We start from the raw sequence: 26,869 nt of genomic DNA, 5'->3' as shown, positions 1-26,869 counted from the left end.
CACTCATGTGTGTGCCTGCCCTCCATGTTTGCAGTGATGCACACTCTTATGTGGTATGTCATTTAGACATTACTGTGCTCAATTTGCTTATTTTTGCATCTGAATTCATAGTAGACATTACGGGTAGTTCGTGTACTATATTATGTGACTTTGAATTCAGAGTAGTTCTTTGTAAACTGGATTCTAAAAGGTTTTTCCATTTCTGAAAGGTTTCTTAATTCTCCTTAATATTTGATCAATCTATAGTGAAGTAATTTGAGACTGGAGAAATCTTTTTCAGGAACCTTTAAATGACAAATCTCGTTTCTTGGAGAATTGTTTTCTGTTTTCTTCTCATTTGAGTTTGGATTGTTTATGGTTGCTCAGAATTGGTCCATTTTTTCCAAGGTATTGACTTTATAAGTATGAAGTTGTTGGTAATATTACTTTTGTTCATTTTATGGCCTCAGAGTCTATAGTGAGGTCTCTGGTTTTAGTTCTAAATTTTATAATTTGTGTCTGCTTTTTTCCCCCTCATTGCATTTGGTTATGGATTTGTTAATCTTACTTATTTGTAATTTTATTTTGAGAAGCAAAACTGTGTTAGTCAGCTTTCTATCACTGTAATAAAATAGCTGAGATTCGAAACTTTCGAAGAACAAACACTTACTTTATCTTACAATATTGGAGAGTTCAGTCCCTGATTGGCTGGTGCCTGTCACAAGATATCAGCATGTGGAAATGGAAGCCTTTTTATGTTATAGTGGCAAGATTTGGGCAGGGGGTGAGGAGAAGAGGAAAGGCCAGGGTTCTATATCCCTTTGGAGACACATTCCCTATGACCCGAAGACCTCTCACTAGGCTCTACTACCTCCCAGTAGTGCCAAGCTGGAGACTAAGGTGTTAACACATGGGCCTTTGGGGGACATTTAATGACCAAACAGCAGAACCTTTTCTTCCATCGGTCAGTGTCTGATTTTGCTGTTTTAAATTCCAGTTACTAGTTAGGGAGGGCATAGTAGAGTTCTTGTGGCTAAGCAACCAAAATGGATTCCAAGAGAAGCAAAGGAGGGTTGATAGAGGAGAAGACTCACCTGTGGACATGTCCATGGCAGGTTCTGTGAAGAGGGTACCATGCTGGGGCAGCATTTCCACGTAAGAAAGAGAAAGTGCAGTAGTGAGAGGCATGTTCCTATCCTGTCTGTGCACACCCTAGCCATGACTGGCATTTGTTGCTGTCCTCACCCCTCTGGAGAAGAATGCTATCTAAGGATATGAAGGAACTGGGGTCTGTAGTATTGTCTCGTAGATGTTAGTCCTATTTTGTCCTCTCTCCTAGCTTGGCTTCCTATCTGGGGTATGGAAGACCTTTATGAACTGGTAAATGGCAGGTCTGGCTGCAGTCTAGTAACTAACATTCCCTGTCAGGGCTTGGTCACTGGTGATGAGATCCTTTTGGCTGGGAATGTAATTTCAAGTTTATGTTCCTGAGGCATTAACACAGCAAGGGAATTTATGTTGTGATGAAAACTCTTTGGCCAGACAATAGCTGGGTTTAGTGCCCATAAATTCTTTCCCCATCAGGGGCAAGGTGGGTGGAGGAACCTGGAATGAGTCATGAAGCCATCAGCAGGGTCTTAGCCTGTTGGCATGTTTTGGCAGTAAGCCTTAGAAATTGCTTACCTCATGTTTTATCCTTGTAAGCAGAATAATCTCTAGTAGGATTCCTGTTCTTAGGGCTCTATAGGGGTGAGAAGAAAGCATTCCCTTTGTCCTTGAGAGGTTTAAGAATAGATTGGCAAGTGATAAGGCATGCAAATCTATAACCCGACCAGAGGACATCAAAGGACAGTAAGTAAGTGCCCAGTAACCCCTCAAGGCTCAGATGCCCGTATGCTCTTCTTTGTAAGTAGGGGACAAATGAGGGACTATAGGACATATTTGAGGGACAGTGATTTTTAGGCAGAATGAATGACCTGGAAAACAGACAGGTTTGAAAACATTCCTTTTGGAAGTTGAGTGGACTCAGGAGACAAACAACAGCCCATGACAAAGTCTGTCCAGGTGTGGTGGCCTCTCCGTCTTTGTCCTGTGATAGGCAGGCTTAGTTCCTGAAACCTAGAGAGACTGAAGGCAGTTATTTTCCTCTTTGGCCAGGCAGGAAAAGGAAGGGTTGTTTACATACACGTGGCCTTCCAGCATCTGCCAGCAGGCAAGACACTCTGTTTAAAGTCAGCACCTAGCATACTGGGTTGTGGAGAGACAGTCTATGAGCCCCTGCATCTCGAGCTACTAGATTCAGTGCTTAGTCTCTTGGTTTTCCACAAGGGGCATAGTTCGTGTATCTGATCAAGGTTTCCTGGGGGTTCTAGAACTTCATCGCTGAGCTTTGTTTCAGACATGAGTGCCAAGTGCTGGGAGGATTATTCCATTTAACCAAGTGCGCTTCAGAGGTCATGCCATCAGATGATTACTTATCTGACATTGGAGCAAGAATTAGGAATCAGCCAAGCCCACCTGGAACAGCCCACATGCTCATGGCCGTCCAGTATATTTCAGAACTTGGGAAGTTTTCTTTCCCATCTCCCACAATCAGATCTTTTCAGACCTGCCAGTCACTTCTCAATGTCAGGAGAAACATGCTACTACTTTAAACGTTACACAATAGGAAATTGACTAATACGTTAAGTGGCCTGGTCCACATGCTACAGCCTGGTTGGGGATTAAGACTCGTCTCTGCTGCAGGGTCTACGAAGTGGAGATGATTTCTTACTGGGATATGATGAGGACTAGGTGGGAGTCTCTGGGTAAGGGCTTAGACCGGTGTCTGCCACGTAGTTTAGGTGATAGCTTCTGAATTTAGTCTTCTTTCTCATGCATCAGCTGTCACCAGGGCCGAGTTCCTCACATCCTCAGCTTGGTAGAGGAGATCTCTCTCAGGACTTCCTGAGCCTCACCTGGTGCTCGTAAGAAATGTGGTCTCTAGGTCTTCCCAGACTGTGGGATCAGACTCTGCTCTGTGACAAGCTAGGGGATTCTAATGGATATCAATATTGGAGAAACCCTGAATGTGACTTCCCTGAGGCCTGGGTCTAAATGTCTCCCTAGTTTGTTTCATCTGTTCAAAGATAAACTCTGCCCATTAAAACTGGTGGGGTAGCTTAGTTGAGTGGCAATTAATACTAATTTAGCTTGTTCTTGATGGAGTCTTTATTTCACAGATATACGTGACATTTTATTTTTCAATTGTTTTTTTTTTTCCTGTTATATGTGTTTTGTCCTGTCTTTTTATCTGGGATGCAGGCCTCTCTTCTACTTAAAAAGAGACTCAGGTGATGTTGATACTATATGAATTTGATCCCCAGTTTAAAGCACTAAATACATCTGACTGTTCCTAAAGGAAAAGAAATGAAAACTGATTTTGACGCAGGGTCTCACTATGTAGCCTTGGCTGTTTTGGAACTTGCTATGTAGACCAAGCTTGCTTTGAATTCACAGAGATCTGCCTGCCTCTGTCTCGTGAGTTTTGGGATTAAAGGTGTTTATCTCTCTTTACACCTCAAAAATTGGTTTTAAAAAGTCTTAACTCACCCTCATTAAAACACAAATATGGGTTGGGGATATAGCTTGGTTAGTAGAGTGCTTGCCAAGCAGGTATGAGGCACTAGTTTTGATACCACATAGTATCACACAAACCGTGGGTGGGAGTTTGAGGCCAGTCTGGGCTTAAATGAGACCCTGTCTCAGGAAACAAAAACAAACAGGTCAGAACAAACACAAGACTATAATTGACAAGAGGTGAGAGTTGCTCTACTGACCTTGAGCTTTCTGGCCCAAGCCTGTCTCACTTGGACTTATTCCCTGGACACATCGCTCACACAAGTAACAGCAGCCAAGCTCCACCCTTGGATTTCCTGAGCAGAGATGCAAATTGTGATCAGGTTTCTTGTCAGGGGAGAGAACCTATGTGAGCAGAAGCAGGTACCTGGAGGAGGAGCAGTCTGGGAATGTATGCCCAGCTCTGGGGAGGGCTGCAGATCACTGTTCTGTCCAGATTCCTTGTTGCAGCAAGGGGAAGTGGGTGTGCCTGGCTGCCAGCAGCATTTGGGAAGTGAGGGCTCTTAGCGATGTGCAGGATGTGCAGGATGTGCAGGATGCAAGGCTGAGGGCCCAGTTGCCCTGAGAGTCAGTTCAAAAGAAAGAAAAAGAAAGAAAGAAAGGAAAGAAGGAAGGAAGGAAAGAAGGAAGAAGAAAGAAAGACAGACACACGATACTACACAACAAAGGCCATATATAACAAACACAACAAACATCATAATCCAGAGCTATCATACATTAATTCAAAGTCAAAAAGTTTTTCTCTAAGATCAAGGAAAAACAGGGCTGCCAATTTTACTGCTCTGTTGGATACCACACTTGGCATCCTTTCCAGATAAACTAGACAAAAGAGGACACATCTAGATTGGACAGGGACTAAATCATCTCCTCTTCCTATGTGGCCTTATATACAAAAAACACTAAAGATGCCACGGGGAGTGTGTGTGTGGGGGAATCCCTGTTAGAACAGATGAAGTTGTAGTTCACAGATAGAACACTGAAGCTGAAAGTTCAAATAAAGGTGTAAGGTATAAAGGCATTTCTATACACTAACAACAAACTATCCAAAATTTAAAAAAATCATTTGCAATAGCTATAAAAATAAAATAAAATTAAAAATACTTAAATTTTTCCAAGTAAATGAATCTTCTGGGTGGAATGGATGTTTAACATGATAAGTTCTTCTGAGCCATTAACATAGGCCACACCTCCATTTATATCCTTGCTTTTCTTATCAGTGTTTTATAGATGCCAGACCCAGGAGATGTACAGATTCAGTGTGATCGCTATCTAATTTCCATAGAAATAGTATGGTCTTCTTTTGGGAAGAGTCTAGATACCCTATGAAGTGAGTTAGGATCGGGACATAAAACATACTGGGATGTGGGGCTTCCAGGAGTGGAGGACTCTTCTGGAAGAGTGGGTGGCACTAGGCAAAGAAACAGCAACTGAGCATACCTGCTGAGCTTTCTCCTTGGACAGGTCAGCTCAACTTCTCAGGTTTTCTTTCCCCTGCTGAGCAACTTGGCCCTGTCTGCATTCGCAGGGGAACACATTCCTGCCTGTACATAATAATAGCCATTTATAGGGATTTACAGTTTCTGCTGCAGAAACTGAGCCTGTTTGGCTGAGAATCATCTGCATTAGAATTTTTCCTAGCCTCGATTTTTAGCAGACCACTCCTTTATTAATAGTGTTGCTTACTGATACAGATACTCATTAAATGCTAATAAACACACACTGTTAATAAAAAAGTGGTCTGCTAGGCCTCTGCCGTTTTCTTTCAGATTTGACTCCTGGCACAAGCCATGATACCTGGAGTTTTGAGGTTTTAGGAATTCAGACCGGTAGCCCACTGTATCAGGGGAAAGGGGCACAGACGGTGCTTCTGCCAGCAGGCGGGTGGTGTGACTGATTATTGGGTCGTGATGGTAGAAAAGGGAGATTCTTTTACTTGCTTCACTTCTGGTGGAACTGCTTTGTCCAGGAAAGAAATCTTATGGTGGCAGAGGGCGGGTCTCAGCACTCTAACCTTGCCCAGGGTTCTAGCCCTAACACCATCGACAACAACAAAATTACGATAAAGAATAGTTTTGAGTAAGTCATAGACATAAGGAAATGTTGGATTTCTGGATGATTGTTTGTTTTGAGACATGGCTTTTTGGTGTCTTTCTCCCCCAGTGATTTCTCTGCTTCTGTGCTCCAGGGCAGTATCAGTTAGTATGGAACTCTCGTGAGTATCAAACCATGCTCTAAAGACAAAGCAATGTGTGGGGAAGATTTAAGTATTTCTGTTTCACAAAAAGTGTTATTTCGTGTTTTATTTTCTATTAAGATATATTTAGTTCCACACACGCAAAAAAAAAAAACAATACCAGCCATGTATGTTTTTAAAGCAAAAGCAGGTGGACACAGACCTCTAAAAGTATCTGTGAAGAGGTGACAACTCTAAGAAAACCATGCTAGGTACGCTGGCACACACCTGCAAGTCTAGTGCTTATGAGGCTGAGGCAGGAGGATCCTGAATTTAAAATCAGGGAGGGAGGGATGAACGGCAGGCAGGCAGGCTGTAAGTGAAAATGCTGTTTCTGTACCACCTTACTAACCCTCACACAGGTGACCAATCAGGTGGTTGAAGCTGGGAAGTTAACAGACAGGGTCAATGTGTATCTGAAATGGAGGAATAAAGGGAATGCTCAGAAAGAAGGAAGGAACATCAGGTACCCAGAGAGAAGGAAGGAGCATCGGGTACCCAGAGAAAAGGAAGGAGCATCGGGTACCCAGAGAGAAGGAAGGAGCATCGGGTACCCAGAGAGAAGGAAGGAGCATCGGGTACCCAGAGAGAAGGAAGGAGCATCAGGTACCCAGAGAGAAGGAAGGAGCATCGGATACTCAGAGTGAAGGAAGGAGCATCAGGTACCCAGAGAGAAGGAAGGAGCATCGGATACTCAGAGTGAAGGAAGGAACATCAGGTACCCAGAGAGAAGGCACAGAGCATTAGATACCCAGAGCTAGGCACCCTTGTTGCAGGAGGGAGAGGGGGAGGCGAGGGGGGGATATCAGCTGAAAGTGGAAGCCAACTTGGGACCTTTGGGATCTGAAACTCTTTGAGGTAGCTTTTTCTTTTCTTTTTGTCTTTTTTGTTTGTTTTTTGAAACTTCTAAAAAGTTTATTTGGAATTAAGCCACCTTTTCCTTAGGCTGCATATTAGATCTTCAAAGACAGATAGGTCTGTAGTGACGGTAGCAATTCTGCATGATCCAACCTCGAGGTCCACCGAATAGGTGAGGACAAATCCTGCAGGGGTCCTCCACTAAAACCATCCTGGTATAACAGGTGCTTACTTGAGTTTTCATTCCCCGCAGCTTCTGTTCGCATGAACTTGTAAATGTTGGAAGTCCAATGGCCTTTAAGCCATAGCTTTTGCCATAATCGAGGGGAGGTGGTAGGCAGGAAGGAACCTCGGAAACCATGATACATCCACTTTTGTTCCCAGCAAGCCCCTGGGAATGGTCTCAATAGTTTTAAGCTCACGGCAAAAGCTGCCATCAGTGCTCCAGCTGTCTAGCACGTGAGAGATGTTGTGACATGACGTCAGAGCTGAGACCACGCAGCTTTTATTAGCGTTTTCATTTTTGTTTTAAAGACAGGGTCTTGCTGCATAGCCCAGGCTGGTCTCACCCACCCTTGTGTCTTGGCATTCTGAGCTCTAAGATTTCAGGTGCACCAGAGGCAGCCAGAGCTTATGCCATGCTGTCTCTTTGGTGCTGGAGGCTTGTATTTTCTTTTTCAAATCTTTGTACCAAACTGTATTCCCAGGTGGCCCTTTAATTATGGTTCAGGCTAAATGCTCCTGATTAAGTCATCTGAAGTCTGAAATACTTTTGCATATAAACTTAGTGATTCTAATGTTAGATTAAAATTAATTTTAGATTTCAGATTTTTAGATTAGGGTGCTCAACCAATAATCTATGCAAATATTCTAATGTATGAGGAACTGTAAAATCTAGTGCATTTCCAGTCCTTGATGGTCCTGGGCTGTACTTCTGGTCCTCAGCATTCCAGACAAAGAGCCCCTTAGTTTGTATTACAGTCCTCATGGTGTTTGGGAGCGAACTGTTTGGCCTTTCAGAAAATGGTGGATCCTTTTGGTTCTTGTGTTTGGTTTTAAGGTTAATTCTTGTCCTCCAGACTCTGTAATATGGTTCATTGTCTCCCAAAGACAGTAATCTATACAACACACTGAGAAAGAGTGCTCCAGAAATTTTAACTTTTTGTTTGTTTTGGTTTTTGGTTTGCTTCTATTTCAAAAACTTTAAAGAAAATTTGAAGGGGAAAATACCTCTACCTTTGCCCTATCCCAAGGCAAATTCCTTTTTTCCCTCCAGATTTTCATCCATCTTTTCCCTAACATGAATGCTTTGCTCCAGTATTCATTGATATTTAACAACTTCATCATTTCATTTTATTGACTTTTCAATGTTTGGATGTTTCTCCTGTTGTAGGTTGTTTTGAGGTAGTTTCTGTTTCTGAGATGACCTAGATTCAACGACTCCTTTGAACCTGTGCCTTAGTCCTGGCGGGTCTTTTCATGGATAGTCTGGGGTACAGGCTTTGCAGGCCAGGGAAGAACATTTCTCCACTTTCTAGATGTGACCAAAATGTCCCCAAGGGACACCTGTTAGCAGCAGGCTCACCAGTGAGGGCCACACCCGCTGCTTTTCATCTCCTTCCCCAGCGCTCTAGCTCCTTAGCGTCTCTCAGATGGTTCTTGACAGGGTGTGTTTCCTAGGCATGATTCAGTGTCTTATTGCATGAGCTAAGTGTGGGCTTCAGTAGGTTCTTCCACAGTTAGCAAGATCTGCCCATGTCATCATGCAGGAATGTCTGTGTCTTGCTTCTAAGAAAACTTGCAAGTCTTGGTAAGCGGCCATACTGCTCACAAACCTGTGAGTAACTATGGGTCATGAAGCAGCTCTTGGATGTCTTTTATTTTCTCCTTATTAAGATTTCCTCTTGCCTCACATCTCCCTGGAAGGTGGCATGGGTGCAGAGGGAGTGTTTAGGCCAGGGCTTTTTTTGTTCTTGCTCCTGGAACTGGAGTTACAGGTTGCTATGAGTCACCTGATACGGATGCTAGGAACCAAACTCAGGTCCTCTGAAGGCAGTGTGCACTCTTGACTGCTGTGCTATCTTTCCAGCATCCCCACATTCCCTGCCATGTTTGTGGTGCATTGAAGAGTACATGGGGAAGAAAATACAAAAGAGAATATAGATGATGATGCCGGTGGAGAGAGCTACTCCATGGCCTCATCTCGTCTCTTGGGAAACACACTGCAGTAGTTCTCAGTTTACTAGGCCAGTGCTCTAACTACTCAGCTACAGAGCCCAAACAGTTCCCAATTTAAACCTCCAGACCTGAAACTATCTGTCTTTGGACCATCTACAAGAGCTCCAGGAATGAGTATCTCCGAATGGCACAGTCCTGAACCTGGCTCTTGTAGGAATTCCTCCCCTTCCCAACCTTCACCCCAGACTGTTAGGGTGTATGCCCAGTGTCTTAATCGAGAAACTACAGAAAAAATGAAGGGTGAAGAGTAGGAAGAGGTTATATCATGAATAAGCCTGTACCTGTTGGTTGTCTTATCCAACCTACCCAGGAACACCTTGGGAGACAGACACTGCTGCAGCTCATGTAAATAGTCAAAGTGGTCTCTTGACCTGTAATCTCTTTCTAGTGGCCAAGATAATAGCAAAACAAATTCATCTCCCTTTCTGTTCCCTTTAGGAGACTGAGATGGCACAGTCCTTACTTTACATATCACAGTCTAGGATTTATTCACCCTTCATTTTTGGGTGAAGGTTGGGGAGGGGAGGAGCTCTGGTAGAACCTTATCCACATGCCTGGGAGCAAGGCTGGATCCTTGGAAGTGTCCATGGCCAAATAAGGAATATGTGTTCTGAGATACTTGACAAGTCAGGACCAAGCCCAGGGAAATCAGCAAGGCAAAAATGGAAGAACAAAACTGGGATTTAAAAAAAAATTAGATTAGGGAAGGTGGCCAGGATTAAATGAGAAGAGTGGGAAAGAGGGCAAAGCAGCTACATGGAGAAAACCAGAAGGATGGATGATCAAAGGGAGGGGAAGATATGTGTGTGTAGCTGGTGACCTGTAGTGGTGACAGTCACAGAATGCAATCCCCAGATACTGTGCACCACACAAGGCCCTGCTGGCCTTCTCTCCTCCTGTCAGAGTCCATGTCACCACACTGTGCATCATCTTATTGTCAGTCCTTAGATGCGTGCATCTTCCCCTTCCTCTTCTACCTCACAGACAGGTAGGTCAGACAGCCAGTGCGGAACTCCTCCTGGAGGGACTTGGTGTATCAGCTGACCTGAACTATATAGGACATTATTCTCTATAATCGGGATGAGTCACATCTAACTGATTAAGAAAGTCTAAAGAGCTGAACCGAGGCCTCTCAAGACTCACCAGCCCACAGTCACATAAGTCACATTGAAATAAATCTTCTATACATGTGTGTGTAGACAATGATCTGTCTGTGTCTGTGCATTTTTCACCCATGGACTTAAGGAACTATAGATTGAACTTATTTTGACAAGTTGAACAGAATTGCATTCTTTGTTCTCTGAACAAGATGTCATGACAAATTTTAAATTACGTTTATTTGTTTGGGGTGTGTGCATGTATGTGTGTGTGTGTGTGTGGTGGGTAATACATTCATTAATACATACAGAGGTCAGATGACAATTTTCAGGGATTAGTTCTCTCTTTTTTTTCATTCTACCATGTGGGACCCAAGGATTCAACTCACACTATCAGGTTTGACTGCAAGCACCCTTACCCATTGAGCCATCTCCCTGGACCAAATTATTGCAGTGTTTGTTCCGTGTTAGGTGTTGTAAGTAACCAAGATGTGAGAAGTCCTTGAGAAGACACACATAGGCTTTAAGGCAGTTCCACAGCATTTCATTTGAGGGACTTCAGTATCCATGGTCTTTGGTAAGGGAGATGGGATATTCTATAATAAGTTCTCCCTGGACATGGAGGGAGGAGTGTGTGTGTCCACTGGTAGAATCCCCAAACCTTTAATTATGCTTAAAATGTGTGTCAGGGTAACAGAACACTTCATTCACTGCCTGATGTTTTCTTCTCTGATGACTGTATTGCCCCTCCCCAGCCTGATGTATCAGTATAGACTGTGGTAAGTCCCAGATCTTAAAGAAAGGCCAGCCCAGAAGTTTTTCCATGAAAGGGGATTCCTTACCATTGTGTCTGGGCCCTCTTCACCCCGAGGTTTCTCAGAACACGGTACAAAAGCCAAACTGAGAACAGTGATAGCACTGTTCATTGCTTTGTATGAGTTTTAGGACTCTTTTAACCTCCTGGGACCGTTCTTTGAATGTGTGTCTTGAGAATTTTGCTGCATAATGCAGGAAGTACTGATAGCTATTCCGATAAGTATTAATCTGGGCTGACATCAGGTTCCATGCTGGAAACCAATGTGCTGAGTCCGTCCAGGTCTCAGGAGTCGTGTGTTAGCTTGATGTCTCACCATCAGCATGGCACCTACCTCCTCTGCCCCTTAGAACATTGTTATACATACCATCATACGTGTTCGTATGCAGCTTAGAACAGTTAGACATACCACCATACATGTTCTTATGGGACTGGGGTAGAAATGAGCTCAGAGCCAGAACTGAGGACCAGCACATCCCAAGTAAGAGGCTTGGAGTTGAGCGTCCAGTGCAGCTTCTGGGAGAAGTGTATGTATTTGCTGCAGTGATGCAGAGTGACAGTTGAATGGAAATACCCATGACCATTTCCTTCCTCTAGATTAGCCTCTAGGAAAAAAATACAGGCCTGAGGAATCCCCTTGAAAATGCCACACAGAGCAGAGAGAAATGCAGAAGTGAAGATTAGCATTCTTCCCTTTCTGTCTGCCCTGTTGGGGAAGGACTGAGGAAAGTAGATAGTTCTCCTCCTCCAGAGGACGTCAGAAGGAAAAGCAAGCTTCTGGGAATTGGTAGGGCACTTACCTGTCACATGTGAGGCTGCTTCCTTCCATTCCCAGCAAAAAAAGGAAAAACAAGGCAAAAATTAATGATTCTGAGTAGCTCATTGGTTGAGTGTCTTGAAATTCTTTTAACGTCGGCTCTAAAAATACTCAGAGCCTCACCTCCATCCCTGTGTGTATCTTAAAAATATGATATTGAGAAACGGAATCAAGTCACATGAGAATGAGCACTATGCATCTGCATGATTAGAAAGGTGCAAGCAGTGAGCTCTGTTGAGGGGCATGCACTGAGGGCCAGTCTCCATAGCCAGGACATGGTCACTACAGGAGGTGGGTGTCCGATGCTCAAGATGCACACACAGTCTCTCTGCGTTTGTATCTCACCTGCAGCAGCTGGATGGAAAGTGGTTCTTTGACGCTGAGTTGCTCAGTCAGACATGGCTCATGTTTGTCATGCCATGGCCGTGGGCTCTCCTGCATCTTGATTCTGCAGTGCTATCCTCTCCCTGAAGCTGTCTCAAGTGAAGTGGGGTGATCCAATCACTCATAGACCCAAGACTCCCTATGTCATTTGTTAGTTGGGGTACAGTGGCAGTGGCGGTGCCAAATCCACTTTGCCAGCTGCTCTAAGTTACCTTTGGAGTCTGGAGTGGAAAGTACCAGCTGCCCTGGCCAGCAGGGGGCGATTTAGTCTCTGCGGCCCAAATCTCAGGGGTATCAGAAGGACAAAGCGTTCCTCCCTGTGGAATCATGAGGACCTGTGGTGACCTCTCAGATCCCGCCTTCAGGCTGACAAGGCTTGTCTTCTTAAGAAGGATGTCAGACAACCCTTTCAGGGAAAGATCTAAATCCCAGATTGGGGTGACATGTCTAATGGGTTGCTTGCCTGAGCTTGTCACTGGGAGCAAGGTGCATAGCGTGACAGTATGTATCTCTGTATAGGAACTGGGTCCTCCAGCTGACAGTCCCTGCCCCCAAGGCTGTTTATAGGAAAGGTGATATGGTTAGTGGCCTTATAGGTAGCAGCCCCCACAGGGCCCTCTCTGAAAGAAACTGCTGCTCAGGAAAGAGTCTGTGAGTGGCAAGCTCCAAAGGAATGCTGCCAATCTAGTCAGAAGGGAGTTTTGGGGAAATGCTTCTCTTTTCCTCATATCTGTCTTCCCAAGAGTTGAGATGCCCAAGGTACAGAGGTCCTCAGCGGGGAGTAAACCTGCAGTATGTTGCCAAGATACACCACTAATGATTTCAGCCCCATGCCCAAAGCCATGCACACAAATTGGCTGGCTTTTTAAGTACAACACATAGCAGCTTCCCTCTTGTTTGGCAATTCACATTTGTAGAAACTTCTAGGGCCCCACCTTAGCAAACAAACCCATCCTAAGCTGTGCTTCATCAAAGAAACAAACTCATTAAAAGCTGAACAAGGCCTGACTTGCAGGCAGGTGAAGCCTGAGAACCACTTCCTCCCATTGTTTGGGGTGTTTTAAAACACACTTCTACCCCCTGATCAAATATCCAGAAAATCCCCCTGACCTTTTCCTTGGGTCTCCTTTAGCTTTGCTGTCTCCAAAGCTGCAGGTGATATGTAGGGATGGTAAAGTGGAGAAGGGTACTGATAGATTATATGTCCCAGTACCTGAGCCATAACAGTCTTTTTTAAAAAGACCCATGCATATAAGGTAACTTGGTTGCACAAAATCCCATTAAAATGCTATAGTGCGTTGGCAAGTGTTTTTTTTTTTTTGGGGGGGGGTGTCTACTGCTTACAAGAAGTAGGGCATGCAACATTAACTAAACTGCCTTTCCAAAGAGCTCACCTGTGTGTTGCCACCTTCTCCCCATGTAGGAAGGAATAGTATCTCCTAACGACCTGGACCTGGTCATGTCAGATGGCCTGGGCATGCGGTACGCATTCATTGGACCCTTGGAGACCATGCACCTCAATGCTGAAGGTATGCCTGGGACAGAGATGGAGCTCTGCAGTGCAGTGTTGACTGTTTCTGTGAGCTTTATTATCCGCCAATGTGTGCTGTGTCCTTTTAACCAGAGTAGTAATGGCAGTGCCTAGAAGGGACTCTGGTCAACCCTAGTGACTTAGACAGGTGCTCGTACGTACAGATGACTGTGAGCTGATATGTAAGTCCACATGGGGTCTGCGAAGCTTGGGGCTCTGGATCCGAGGAGTCGATCTGGTGGGATCGAAGAGGAAGAAAATGAAATGCTGTGACAGGGAACGTGCTGTGTATCTTGTTGCTTGATGGAGAGAGGCTGCAGCTTCTGCGAGGTGCTAATCACAGTAGCAAGAAGGAGAACAAAGACACGATGCTTCTGGAGTTGTCATCTACACAGGAGTGCCTGGGGGTGCTTCTGCAGATCAGTGGAGTGGCCTTCCCAAAAGGCCAGGAGTCACAAGGAGCCTGGCAGGGTGGGGCAGGCCAGACGACTGCTGGATTGCCCGGAAGCTGACTTAAGAGGCCTGGGGGGAGTCAGTGTGACCTGGTAATTCCAAAGAAAGATAACTTGAAGGATAAGATCGAAGCAGATTGTAAAAGAGCCAAAGACGAGCAGCTGATGACACTCAGACCAAATTAAAACACACCAGTGCAGCGATGTGAAATCTGAGAAATGCTACCACACGTTACCTATCTCTTAGTACTAAAATGACAGTAACTTTTCTTTTTACTTTTTGTCCCAAGTGAAGTCTCACTACATAGCCGTTGCTAGCTACAAGTGTGTGATCCTCCTGCTGAATGCTGGAACCATAGGCATGAGCCATGTCTGACACAATAGGAAATGGTGTTTATGGTTTTTTTCTCTTCCCTTTTTTTCTTTTATGTTGCTGGGTAGTAAACCTAGAGCCTTCTGCATGCTAGGCAAGCACTCCCTCCACCTCCACTACCATCCTGAGCTGCAAGTAACTTTTATTATCTTTTTACTGCTCTGTTGCTGTAAGCTTATACAATTACTATAACTTACTTTAACAGAGTCCTCTTAAGTGGTAAAAGAGATGTAGAAAGAAAAAAAGATGTTATTTATAGTGTCAAGACTGTATTTCCAAGAGATATTGAGAAAATGAAATTTCCTTGTGAGGGGCAGAGGGGTAGGAATTGAAATTTTCCCCTGTTGGGGGCAGAGGGGTAGGAATTAAGACTTCCTCCCTTCTAGGGGTATGGGGAATGTGTTCCCTTTGTTTGGTTTGGAGACAGGGTCCCACTCTAATTCCATTTCTCCTGATACTTACTATATAGCTCAATTGGTCCCAGACAGCAAGTAATCCTCCTGCCTCTGCTTTCTCAGTGTTAGGATGGATTACAAGAGTGCACCCCCCTTGCTGTGCACCTGCTATCTGAGTGGGGAGAACTAGAACGGAAGACTAGACATGGTAGGCTTTGTGTTTAGTATGTGATTGATATGACAGAAAGAACTTTCTGGTAACTGGTGCTAGTGACCCAGGAAGGGAAGGCTCACACCCTGATGAACTAAAGGGCCACAGTAGATGTTGAGAGGATATTGCTGCCGTGTGGTGTGTTGGAGCTGATGGCCTCTCTGAGTCTGACTTCTGTCCCATGATCCCATGATGCTCTGTTACTAGGGCAGTTAGTTTCCACTACGGCAGTTAAGGACTGACACTCAAGACAATTCTCCCAGACCCAGCATTACATGCCGTGGGTGAACATGTGATTTCAGGAGTGGACCCACTACACAAGCCCTGTAGTAACACTCCAATAACCGAGTCTTTCTTAAAGGCAAGCCTTGCTAAGAGCAGCCAAGGGAAGAAAAGAGTCTCCCAGTGGTTGCCATGCCACGTGTGGGAGGATCATTGTTGGATATGAGAAGAAAACACCAAGAAGACGCTGTGTCATTGAAATGGTCTTGGGTCATTCAGATGTCTTTTCAGCCAGCCCTTATGAGTGGGGAGCATAGCCAAGCATTTGAAATGGACATGGGCCCTGCCTGATAACCACCATATTTCTTTTTCATGAGAGAACTGATAGTTAAGGGCTTGTGAGGAGTCAATAGGGAGAGAACTGAGAACAGCTTTGAATCTCAAACAAATAGAAACAGGAGCCAGGGACACCAGACACTCCAGCATCAGTGGGATGGCAGACAGGAAGGAGGCCACAACAATTTTTCAAACAAAACTGATATGATAAGAAGGCTTAATTGGCTTAGTATGATAATAGGGGTCGGATGTAGTTTTCAACTTCTGAGCATTCCAAAGCCCAGAGCTAGAAAGTTAGAAGATCTGGCTGGGAACCAATGGCCCTTAATTCTTCTGGTGTCACCCGGAATACATCAAGGTTGGAGTGGGGAGGAAGCTTTGTGGTTTTGCTGACGTGGCTTTCATCTTAGGTTAAGTTTTAGGCTTAAAAGCTCCATTTACCCCCAAAGCAACTGCAGACATTCTAGGATTATTTATTTATTTTTAAAGCTTGAGGATATTTTTACTGGAGTTGGAGAGAAAACACCAGGGCATGCGAGCTGTACATGTCAGCAGCCACAAGGAGGAGGGGGCTGTTGAAGAGGAGTCTTGCCTTTTGAGGGAGGGTCAGGAAAGCCTCAACAACTGCATGGGGGAAGGTTAGGGAAGCTTCAGATATCAATGTAGATTTCCCAGAGTTCCAGAGAAAGTGTGTGCAGGCTCTGGCTAGTATCTGAAAGAAAGAGATATAAAAGAAGAAAGTTACCATTTTGTTGAGAAACCTCGAGAATTGGGAAGATCTTGTGGCAGAGGTGCTTTTGAGAAGCTGTGCAGGTGAGGGGATAAGTCTAATTAAATAGGAAAGCAATAGAGTAGGGTGCTTGCTTAGTTTGTCTTCTTGTCTACTGTTTAAAAAAGCATCCTTTGTGAAATAATATGCTTCAGACTAGAGGTTCCAGTCAGCAAGACAGTTAGCTAGATTCCTTACCCTGGCTTTCCTGTCTGTTAGCTGCTACATACATCAGGTTAGATCAGCTACTTGATTCAGTGCACCTCAGTTTTCTTAGCTGTTCAATGGGAGAACAGCAACCACTTCCGGCAGGCAGATGGGGGAGATGTGCAGAGACCCCTCTTGGAAGGTGGTTGTTCAGATAGATGATGTGCTTATTAAATGACTTTTTGTTTATTTTATCTTTGTTTTCGGTGGTGCTGGGGCCTGGAACCCAGAGCCATGGACATGCTAGGCTCAGTATGCTGTGTTTAATTTATTACTCTTTCAGAGGTTTTGTTTGTTTTTAGTTTTCTTATTTCTCTCCAAAAGGTTCCTCCAGGTCCAAGTGAGAAATACAGAGTAAGTATAGATGAGGCTGTTTTTTTGATTGTGGGGTAGAGGAAACCTTAGACCAGACCAGGTTTGCTTCTTTACTGAGGTTCTGGACCTGCCCTGTCCCTGGCAGCTTTCTGGACTCTGTGTCTTGCTGTTTCTGTGGAGGGACAGTATCTGAGAATCTGACAACCCCAGGTCCCCTCCAGGTAAATTGATTGTTTGTTCCTTGTCTTGTAGACACTTACCTGCTTTTTTAGAAGAAAGCCTGCTGAAGGGCTTGTCTGTCTATGTCAACCACCATTGCCAGTGGAAACAGCTAAGCTGGGAAAAGGGGGGGGCAGTGATGGACTGGGCCCTGTTGTCATGACAATTCTGTCTTTGAAGGACATTTGATATTGTCATTCTGTTTTCAGGCCCTTCTGACCTGTTTTCATAAAGTCTGTGAAACTGTCTTAGCTGAGGTGAATCCATGTAGGTGTGGGTTCAGTATTGGGGAGTGTCAGTCAGGTGTGGGTGCCAGCCAGGTATAGCATGGTGGGCCATGTTTCACCCTATATATTCAGAAGACAAGAGGACTTCCTGTTGGTAGAGGTGCTAGGATTAAGGAAACCCCCTATTTTACCTGGCAGGTCTCACAGCTAGAGAACTGATAAGCTAAATCTAATTTTTTTCAAACAAATGATGTTTTTAATATATTATTTTACCTTGTAAATATGTTTTATTCAGCCAGATGTATCTAAGATGGTAAAATGAAGTACTTCATTTTAAAATTAAAAATGAAACTTTTAAACTTTTTAAAACTTTTTTTAAAAATTGATACTTATTTCATTTTTAGTTCTAGGTCTCATTCCAGAACATAGTTGAGGTCTCATAGTAGAGATTGTATTTATTCTAGAGATTATTGTCGAGATTACAGGAATAATAGAGGAATGAGACGACCTTATGGGTACAGAGGAAGGAGTAGAGGGTATTATCAAGGAGGAGGAGGTAGATACCATCGAGGTGGCTATAGACCTGTCTGGAATAGAAGGCACTCTAGGAGTCCTAGACGAGGTCGGTCACGGTCCAGGAGTCCAAAAAGAAGATCCGTGTCTTCTCAAAGATCCCGAAGCAGATCTAGCCGGTCATACAGATCCTCTAGGTCTCCGAAATCATCATCATCTCATTCTTCATCCCCATATAGCAAATCTTCTATCTCTAAAAGACGAGGGTCTCAGGAAAAACAAACCAAAACAGCCGAAGGGGAACCCCAAGAAGAGAGTCCTTTGAAAAGCAAGTCACAGGAAGAACCAAAGGATACTTTTGAACATGATCCATCTGAATCTATTGATGAGTTTAATAAATCTGCTACATTTGGTGATATTTGACCTTGCCTTTTAGCTTATGATAATAGTCCAAGGTCACCTCATAGTCCTTCACCTATTGCTACACCACCCAGTCAGAGTTCATCATGCTCAGATGCCCCCATGTACTCTGCCAAAAATACCCCTTCTCAACATTCACTTCCATTCAGCACTGTCCTGAGAGGTCTGGATCTGGGTCTGTTGGAAATGGGTCTAGCTGATACAGTCCTTCTCAGAATAGTTCAATTCATCACATCCCATCAGGAAGAAGCCCTTTCAGATCTTTCTTTAGTTTTCTGAGGTCTTTCTGGAAGTCTTCAAACTTCATCTGTAAGGCCTGGAAGAGCTCCTGTGGTTCTGCCAGCAGGAAGACACACTGCTCTTTGCCAGCATCCTTATCAAAATTTTGAAGATAATATGAAACAATATATGACAAAAGGCTTCTGCTGTTGTCACTGCTTTTGACATCCTTCAGCTTGGGTAGAGTGTCTAGTCCAAAGCCATCTGCCTGTCCTCGGGCCTTGTTCCCAGCGTTCATGTAGTTCCCAAAGGTTAGAACCAAACCCAGGACCTGCATGACTCCTGGTCCAGTTTTTAATGTCTCACACAGCTTTTGTAGCAATTCCAACTTGGGACGAATTGAGCAAATGCTCTCTGAAAGTGTCAACTGAAATAGGATGCAGAAGAAATGCTCTGAGAAGTTGGGGATTAGTGATAGCTCATACAGGAACTGTTTAGGTTTGTCCAGTTTGGCATTTTCTTTGTCTTTGGAGGATCGAATGTGCTTTTCAATTTTTTCAAGTTCATCTGACTGTGCTCTATTCTCAGAGAGAGCTTAAAGGGTCTCCAGGCCCACCACAGATTTGTCCAAGTTCACAACAGCATGTTGTATGTCTTTCATATCTAAAGGAAGGCTAGACATTAGAATTCCTACTGCTCGTGATCTTTTGTTGCTAAGCAATGTGACAACTTGTTTTGGCCTTTGTCTTTGAAATTTTGTCAGAAATAGGTTTCTTTCTTTCCTTTACTGCAGTTTTAGAAGATAATTCTTCAAATTCATGACAGTCAATGGATGGCTCTTCAATCTTTTCCCAAATAAGCGAAGGGCTGGAGTCTCCTTTACTATGGAGTTGAATTCTTGTCCAAAAGAAAGGCCTCATTGGCCGGCAAGGCTCGATTGGCTGCTTCCTAGCCTCTCTGTCCTGATTCATCCCTAATCCTCTGGTGGTGCCTTTGGAGGTGGCAATGCCAGGATTCTACCTTGTTCTGTTGGGGAAGTCTATTGATTTTGCCTCAAGAGTCCTTGGAGGCTGTGCAACCTTCCCATGCAATCCAAGAGCATCTAGGCTGACGTCTGCAGAGGCTGTCAATCCATTCTCAAGTCCAGAAAGGCCTCTGGGTCCCTCCAAGTCTCAGGCTGGATATTGTTCTTCTACTTCAGCTATTTTTGTACACAGATCCTCAATGATCTGTTCGAGTTGCTGAATTACAGTTGCCTGTCCTTCAGACTTCACATCGAAAACTTCCTTTAGAAGTCTTGGTCTGGGCAGAGAAGGCAAGGGTAAGTTTGGCAAAAAGTTCATTGTTCTCAAAGCAGTCCTCCTTCACCTTTGTCCAGAAGAAGTCCTGGGAAAGGTCCTCAGCCACAAAAACTCAGAAGCTAGTCTCTGCAGTGCCCACCGTCCCTTGGATCTCTTCCTCTAATCATCTGTTAAATCATTTCACTATTTTATAAAAAAAAAAAAATTTATTGTTTACCTTTTGAGACAGGCTTTCTCTGTTTAGCCCTGGCTGTTCTGGAACATTCTCTGTAGATCAGCGCTAAATCTAATCTTGAGAATCAACTCCTTTCTGTGTATTCTTTGTCCATAAAAGCATTTCTTAAGAAATTAGGTTCATGGGTCAAAGAATTGAGAGCAGCAGTAAAGAGTCCTGGCTGCTAACTACAGTCCATCTTTAAAGTTTGGGATGCTGAATTAGAGTTACCCAGCTAAGACAAAGAGTAGGAAACATGAAAACATTTGGATGGTCAGCTTGCATGGATAGAGCTAACTGGGTTTCTGTGAAGCATTATTTTGTTGGAAGATTGTCTACAGAGTCTTTGATTTTATTGTGTTTAAGAAAAGAGACAGCAACTGGTTCAACCTATCATTTTTTTTATTGAAATAAAATTTATAATTAAGAAAAAAAAAAGAGTCCTGGGTGCTAATCCAGAGAACCCGAGTTTTATTTCCTGTACCCACACGGAGACTCGCAACCCCTGCTCAGATTCATGTGCAGCCAAAACCCCTCACACATGACATAAGAATAAATAAATCTTTAAAAAATTAGGCTTAGCTACTGCAAAACCAAGCTCTCCAAGGGCTGTGGAAGAGCGTAGCTTACATGAACAGACAGGAAGGCACAGAAGGAAGGACAAAGGGAAAGCCAGACTGGAAGGAAGAAGGTGGTGGTGAGCCAGCAGGTGAAAGGGTAAGGCCAGGCTTGCCCTTTCTGGTGAATTGGTATTTTAGAGAAAATTTCCACTCAGTTTTTTCTTCCTCTCATGTAGCAAAGTCAAATCTTGTTGCATAGGGAGAGTTGTGAGTTGTATTAGAAACAGTTTTTTTTTTTACCATATTTTAATCTACGTTGAAGAAATAAATATCCATGGACACTGGAAAGATGGCATTTGTTGTTTCAGTAGAAGACCAGAATTTGATTCCCAGCATCCACACATTATCTTACAGCCATTTCTATTGCCCTTTTCCTAACTCCACATGGGCTGGGCCAAACACGCACATAGCACACATACATCCAGGCAGGCAAAACACACGTGCATAAAATGAAAATATAAATAGATCTACAGCAGAGAGAAAGTTCTAGAACATTTCTGTGAGAGTGGAATGACTTCAGGATGGTGAAAGATGAACATGTGTAGAAGGAATGTAAAGTAACCCAGAGACAAAACATGGTCTGTGTGTCAAACCCCTCGAGGCTGCTGCTGACATTGGCTGGGGAGGGAGAGCCTGCTCCTGAGAGGGTCTTGGGCTACATTTCCCCTATAAGCTGGTTAAATATGCTGCCACAGCCAACTTTCCCATTTCCTACTGTGATGGAGTGAAATGTTGATTGACCAGCTCATGGTGTTATTTAGGAAGGAGCATGGGACCTTTAAGAGGTGGGATCCTTAGCCATCTTAATGGCTCAGGGTAAAGGAGTTTGACACCAAGTTCAAGGACCTGAACTTGATTACCAGAACCCATGGCTCCCACAAGTTGTTGTCTGACCTCCGCTCAATAAGACACACACACACACACACACACACACACACACACACCTCACATGCACAAAAATGTAACAAATTTGTTTAAAAAGGGGTGGGGTCCATTTAGAAACAAGTTAGACCACTGGGGATGTGCCCTCGGATGGGAGTATTGGGAGGCTGGCCTCTTCTTATCTGGATCCTGGCCATCGTGAGGTGAGCGGCTTTCCTTCATCATGTGTTCCCATCACAACGTTCTGCTTGGCAATGGCATGGAGCAATGGAGAAGTCAACCTGCCTGACTGAGCAGGGACAGCAGGGCTTGGAGGGCTGGCACACAGTGTGGTTAAGGTGGGTCCAGCTGCTCCAGCACACACACGCACACACACCCATGGCATTGCAAGTGACTGATGGACACAGTCTCAACGCTGGTCTCGCCACTTTATTGACACATTGATTATCTTAGGAATTTTGTCAAAATGATGGAAGCTAACTACCTTGTAGTCATTCAACATCTTTCAGCTATATTCCACTCAGTGTGTCTTGCTCCCAACTCTAAATGAGTACACTGTAGTTGTCTCTAGATTTTTTTATTGCTTGTATGAATAAATAAATAGGAAAAATGAAACAAATTATTAATTTCTTAAGGGAAAGACATATGTCTTTTTCTGGTCTGTGGCAATTCTAAACCACCTTAGAAGACTAGATATTGCTGGGTTATTTATAGGAACTTACAGAGTTCTGGACTACTGACTTAACACCTATGCAGTGAGACCTTCTCGTTAAAAATTAGCCCCTGGTTAACTGCAGGTGCTAATGCAGGAAAAGCTGATCTGCTTTAGCATTTTACCCTTCAAGACAATCTCAAGCTGGGTGTGGAGGGTGCACGCTGCTAAGTCCAGCATTTGGGAAATAGAAATAGGAGGGATTGCTTTCAAAGCTAGCCTTGGCTAAAAGGCAAGCTACATGAGACCTAATCTTAACACATGCATGCCCTAGCGTGCGCACACACACACACACACACACATACACACATACACACACACACACACACACACACACACACGCACACTTTTACTCGCTTCATTTTTTTTTCAAAGGTTTTTTGGCACACTGAAAAGGAAGAAAAACTATTTGAATTTTGGCTTCTGTTTCAGTGTAGATCAACCAAAACTAAACCCCCAAACTAAACTCTTTAAAAGAGTATCTAGTGTTCACTTTTGTTTTAGATCAAATACTATTGTCACAAGGTAGATGAGAGTCTGTGCAAATTCTGCAACTTTGTGTCCCAGCATTCTACTGCTGAGGCTTTGTGGCTCCAGAAGACTGAACAAGGTCCCAGGGGCTGCATCAGTGGTAGAACTCAAGTCCAGCACCACAAAATAGAAAAAACGAAGTGGGCCAGCATCAGCACAGCCAGGATTCACAGCACTTTGACCTCTGGGATCCTAGGCCTGGCTTCTAGCTTATCTTGTCTCTAACCCATGCCTACTCATGCAGACCCAAGGCTCAGCATGTAAGGGAGGAAGAAGGGGGAACTGAGTGCCCTGGGGCAGGTGGCTACATTTTGGAAAGGTGCCCAGGCTAGACCAGACTTGTGCTTTCCTTCAGAGATCATCTGGGTTCAATGTCTTAGCTTCAGCCCACACAGCCCTGGAGCTGCTCGTACTGACTGCGTGCCCCTCCTCATCCTCACTTATCTCTTCACCAAAACCCTGCATTGGGGAAACTGATCCTCCTGGCTGGGCTGTGCAGCCTGTGCACAGGGATTCATGCAGGTCGGGCTCTAGCCTGCCTTACACTGGAAGTATAAGCCAGTAGTGAATAGAACTCTAGTGTAGCTCTCCCCTCCTCATAAATACCAGGCAAAGCATAACCTGCCCTCGAGGCTTAAGAGTATGATAAGGAGGGAGTGACTTGAGTTTTGACACTTGGGGTTCATAGAGAATGAATTGAGGCCATTCATGATGATTCGTGCCTGAACTGCCAGCACTTGGGAGGCTGAGGCAAGAGGATTTAAGGCTATCATGAGCTACAGAGTGAAACTCTGTCTCAGAACAGGAGGATGGGAGGAGAGGAGCCTGAAGATGTATTTATTTAGCATGCATAAAACCCTTGATCCACATACAGCAGGAGAGGTGACACATGCCCATAATCCAAGCACTTGAATAGTGGAGGTGGGACTGGACATTCCAGGTCACCTATGTAGCCTGGGCTATATGAGCCCCTGTGTAGCAGCATATTTTCCCTGCAAGTTGGGTGGAGCTAAGGTGGGAGGAGTAAGGAAAAGAAGAGGAGGAGCTAGGAGAGGGAAGAACCAGAGGGGAGAGGGGAAGATGGCGGATGTACGCGTGTCTCTAGCAGGCTAAGGTAGTTGTAATATCTAGGTTAGGTATTGGGTAACACCTCTGATTGTGTGGGCATCTTGTTATTTGAGCATTGCCAAACATATAAAGCCTTTGGATAATCTTTAACCATTAGAGTCTCATTTCCACCGGGTACTGCGTGGATGGCGGGATGGTCTGGGCTCAGCCCAGCCTTGTGGAGACAGCGTGGAAGATTGGCAGAGCCATCTCCCATGCTGGCCTTTAGTGGGTGGCTGAGCTGGTGGCCTGACTACGCCACTGCTTGTGGCCACAGGCCTTGTCTAGTCGGGAAGATGGCCACTGATTAAGAAGAAACAAGATCAGGAGACACCATTTTAAAATATTACCATAACACCCCTGTATCTCAAAAGAAAGAAAAGAGTGGGAGGTAAAAGAAAAAAGGGGAATGAAGGCAAAAAAAAAGTGCACCGAAGCCCAGAATACACCCCTAACAGCACATGGTTGAAGGAGATGCTTTCTATATGTCAAGAGTGTGAGTACCACTGACCCAGGACTTCTGAGATGATCTGACTCCCTGAGAATCCCTGAGATGCTCTGACTTCCTGAGGACCCCGAGATGCATTGACTGAGTACCCCTGAGATGTACTGACTGAGGACCCCTGAGAAGGACCCCTGAGGTGCACTGGTGAAGGACACATGGCAAGCCTGAGGGCCCTAGTGCTCTTCAGGATTTTAGTTTCCAGAAAGCTAGGATAATGACTCATGGGGAAGGTCCTGCTCACCTAGGCCAGAGGTCACCTCCTGCCTCTTCTCTGCAGATTCCCTTTTCTCAGGACAGAACCTTCTGCATAGGTCTCAGTTGGGAGTGACCGAATGTTGATGTTGATCTGTGGTTTCCTGTTCTCATGCCATTGCAGGTATGGTAAGCTACTGTGACAGATACAGTGAAGGAATGAAGCGTGTCCTCAAAACTTTTGGGGCTGTTCCAGAGTTCTCAGGGGCCACAGTGGAGAAAGTTAACCAGGTATGCGGACCGCCCAGGAGCATGCAAGCTGGCACATACTATCTGTCTCCCTCCCATACCACCTGTGGGTAGGGCTTTGTCAGTAGCTGCAATCTTAACCCTTGATTCTGAAGGTTGCTTTTCCCTGACTGCCCATAGTTGCATCCTGATCTTCAGGATACCTAAGGACAAGGTGATGGTGACCAGCAGTTCATTTTGACTTGTCTTGGGGAATCTTGGGATCTGGAGCTTTTGTTGACTATGGGGTTTGGAAACAGTATGCACACAGCTGGCATAAAAGACAGTTACCTCCTGGCAGATTACTTCTTCTGCGTGTGTACTCTATTTTTCTTCCCCTTTCCTCCTCCCAGGACATGTGCATGAAGGTTCCTGATGATCCAGAGCACTTAGCTGCCAGGAGGCAGTGGAGGGACGACTGTCTCATGAAACTCTCCAGACTGAAGCACCAGATGCAGCCCCAGTGAATTTCCTGTAATGCCACTTTCCCTCCTTCCTGGGCAGCTCTGTAGGGGAGATGAGAAGCTCTTGATCCAATCCCTGTGCATCATCAAGAAGCCCAGGAAGCTGGCCTGAAGCCCAGGTCTGCTCCCCTGTGTGTTTCCTGGGCAGCTATAGAGGCCAAGTGTCTTCTTGTCACTCCTGCCTAACCTTGCATTGGGATATGGAAGCACTGCTTGGATTCTGAGGTGTGGGCTCCCTGCCACCTGGGCAAACAGGCTGAAGATTCTCACCTTTTCTTTCCAGTGTGATTACATGTGCATTTCCAGTTGATGATTTGTAGCTTTCTGTTACCTTGATCTACTTCAAATGCATTTTTTTGTAATCATTTTCTAATCCCACTCTGAGTGTCCTATAACCCTGCATAATAAAGCAATCACTTTCAGTTTGCTGGTGTTTATTATTCTGACGAAAAGGCTTGATTGCATGAGGACAGTCTGTTTCTACACACACACACACACACCCCTACACACACACCCCTACATACACACACACATACACACACCCCTACACACACACACCCCTACCCTACACACACATACTCCTCTACACATACCCCTACACACACACACACACACACACACATACACACACCAAATAAATAAATGTACAGTCCTCCAATTTGGACCAGTACTTTCCCAAGCTTTTCAGTGGTGCCCTGTGGTTCTCTGGTCAGAGATGTTTAAGAAGCACTGTAGGCTTCCCTACCCCTGCAGTTTTCATATTTGTAGTGAATGAAATGGAGAGTTTAGCCAAAGAGACACCTGCTTTAGCAGTCATTTCTAGAACCTCCTACAGTGTGAAGTCTGTTCCAGGAAGAGCTCCCAGGACACTGAGGACACCAGGACATGTCTCTCACAGCAACTCTGGATACTGGACACCATCACACGGCCCTTGGACAGCTCTGCAAGACACTGGCCTTGCAGTTTTGGGTGGTGAGGATCTCAGGTCATGGTAGGGAGCTGGATTCCCTCAGGGTGAAGGCTGCTCTGGTGTGGAAGCAGTGATCTGAATAGGAAGTGATTACTTTCTGCTCAATTTCGAGTCCTAGTCAGCACACTCCTGTGTCCTCTGGCACACACCTTATGGCTGATCTGGGATTACCGTGAAACAATAAAGTGACCATTAAACTGGCCTAATGCCCCAAGGGCTCATGTACATGGAGGAATATAATAACACTGGAAGGCCCTGCAAGGGAGGCTTCAAGGACTTGGGCTGTGAGCCTCAGTGGACAACAGGAGTCAGCTTCCCAGCAGAGGAAGAACATGGGGTCAGAACAGGATATGGTGAGAATGGCTCAGCTCACAGCAGCTAGGAGAGAGCTCTGCAGAGAGGCCCTCGATCATGGTAATGACTAGAACGCGCTCGCTTCAGCATGGGATCGGAGCAGACTCTCATAAGTTCACCCTGACGGCAGAAGGGACCAGGCTAGAGACAAGCCTGCTGTGGGGCTGTAAGGTGGTGGCCTGGGGATGCCTGCAAGTAGGAGCTGCCTGTCATGGCTTGAAAGCACTATTGTTCATGGCTGCCTTGTTCAAGGTCAGAAAGTGAGAGGCGGGGCAGGAGATC

At 44.8% G+C, this 26,869-nt stretch overlaps 1 protein-coding gene across 1 annotated transcript in view; it reads left to right on the top strand.

Annotated features, from left to right (window-relative positions):
- The window catches only part of Cryl1 (crystallin lambda 1), a 126,082-nt gene extending 100,397 nt beyond the window's left edge, over positions 1-25,685 (top strand). The window contains exons 6-8 of the mRNA XM_028787211.1: positions 13,462-13,567; positions 24,696-24,802; positions 25,153-25,685. Of these exons, the coding sequence (XP_028643044.1) occupies positions 13,462-13,567; positions 24,696-24,802; positions 25,153-25,266 (327 nt within the window). The 3' untranslated portion in view covers positions 25,267-25,685. The remainder of the gene's footprint in view (positions 1-13,461; positions 13,568-24,695; positions 24,803-25,152) is intronic.
- Positions 25,686-26,869: the final 1,184 nt, after the last annotated feature.

This window comes from Grammomys surdaster, unplaced genomic scaffold, assembly GCF_004785775.1.
Source record: "Grammomys surdaster isolate TR1022 unplaced genomic scaffold, NIH_TR_1.0 125617, whole genome shotgun sequence".
Lineage (NCBI taxonomy): Eukaryota > Metazoa > Chordata > Mammalia > Rodentia > Muridae > Grammomys > Grammomys surdaster.
This window is presented reverse-complemented; position numbering and strand designations above follow the sequence as displayed.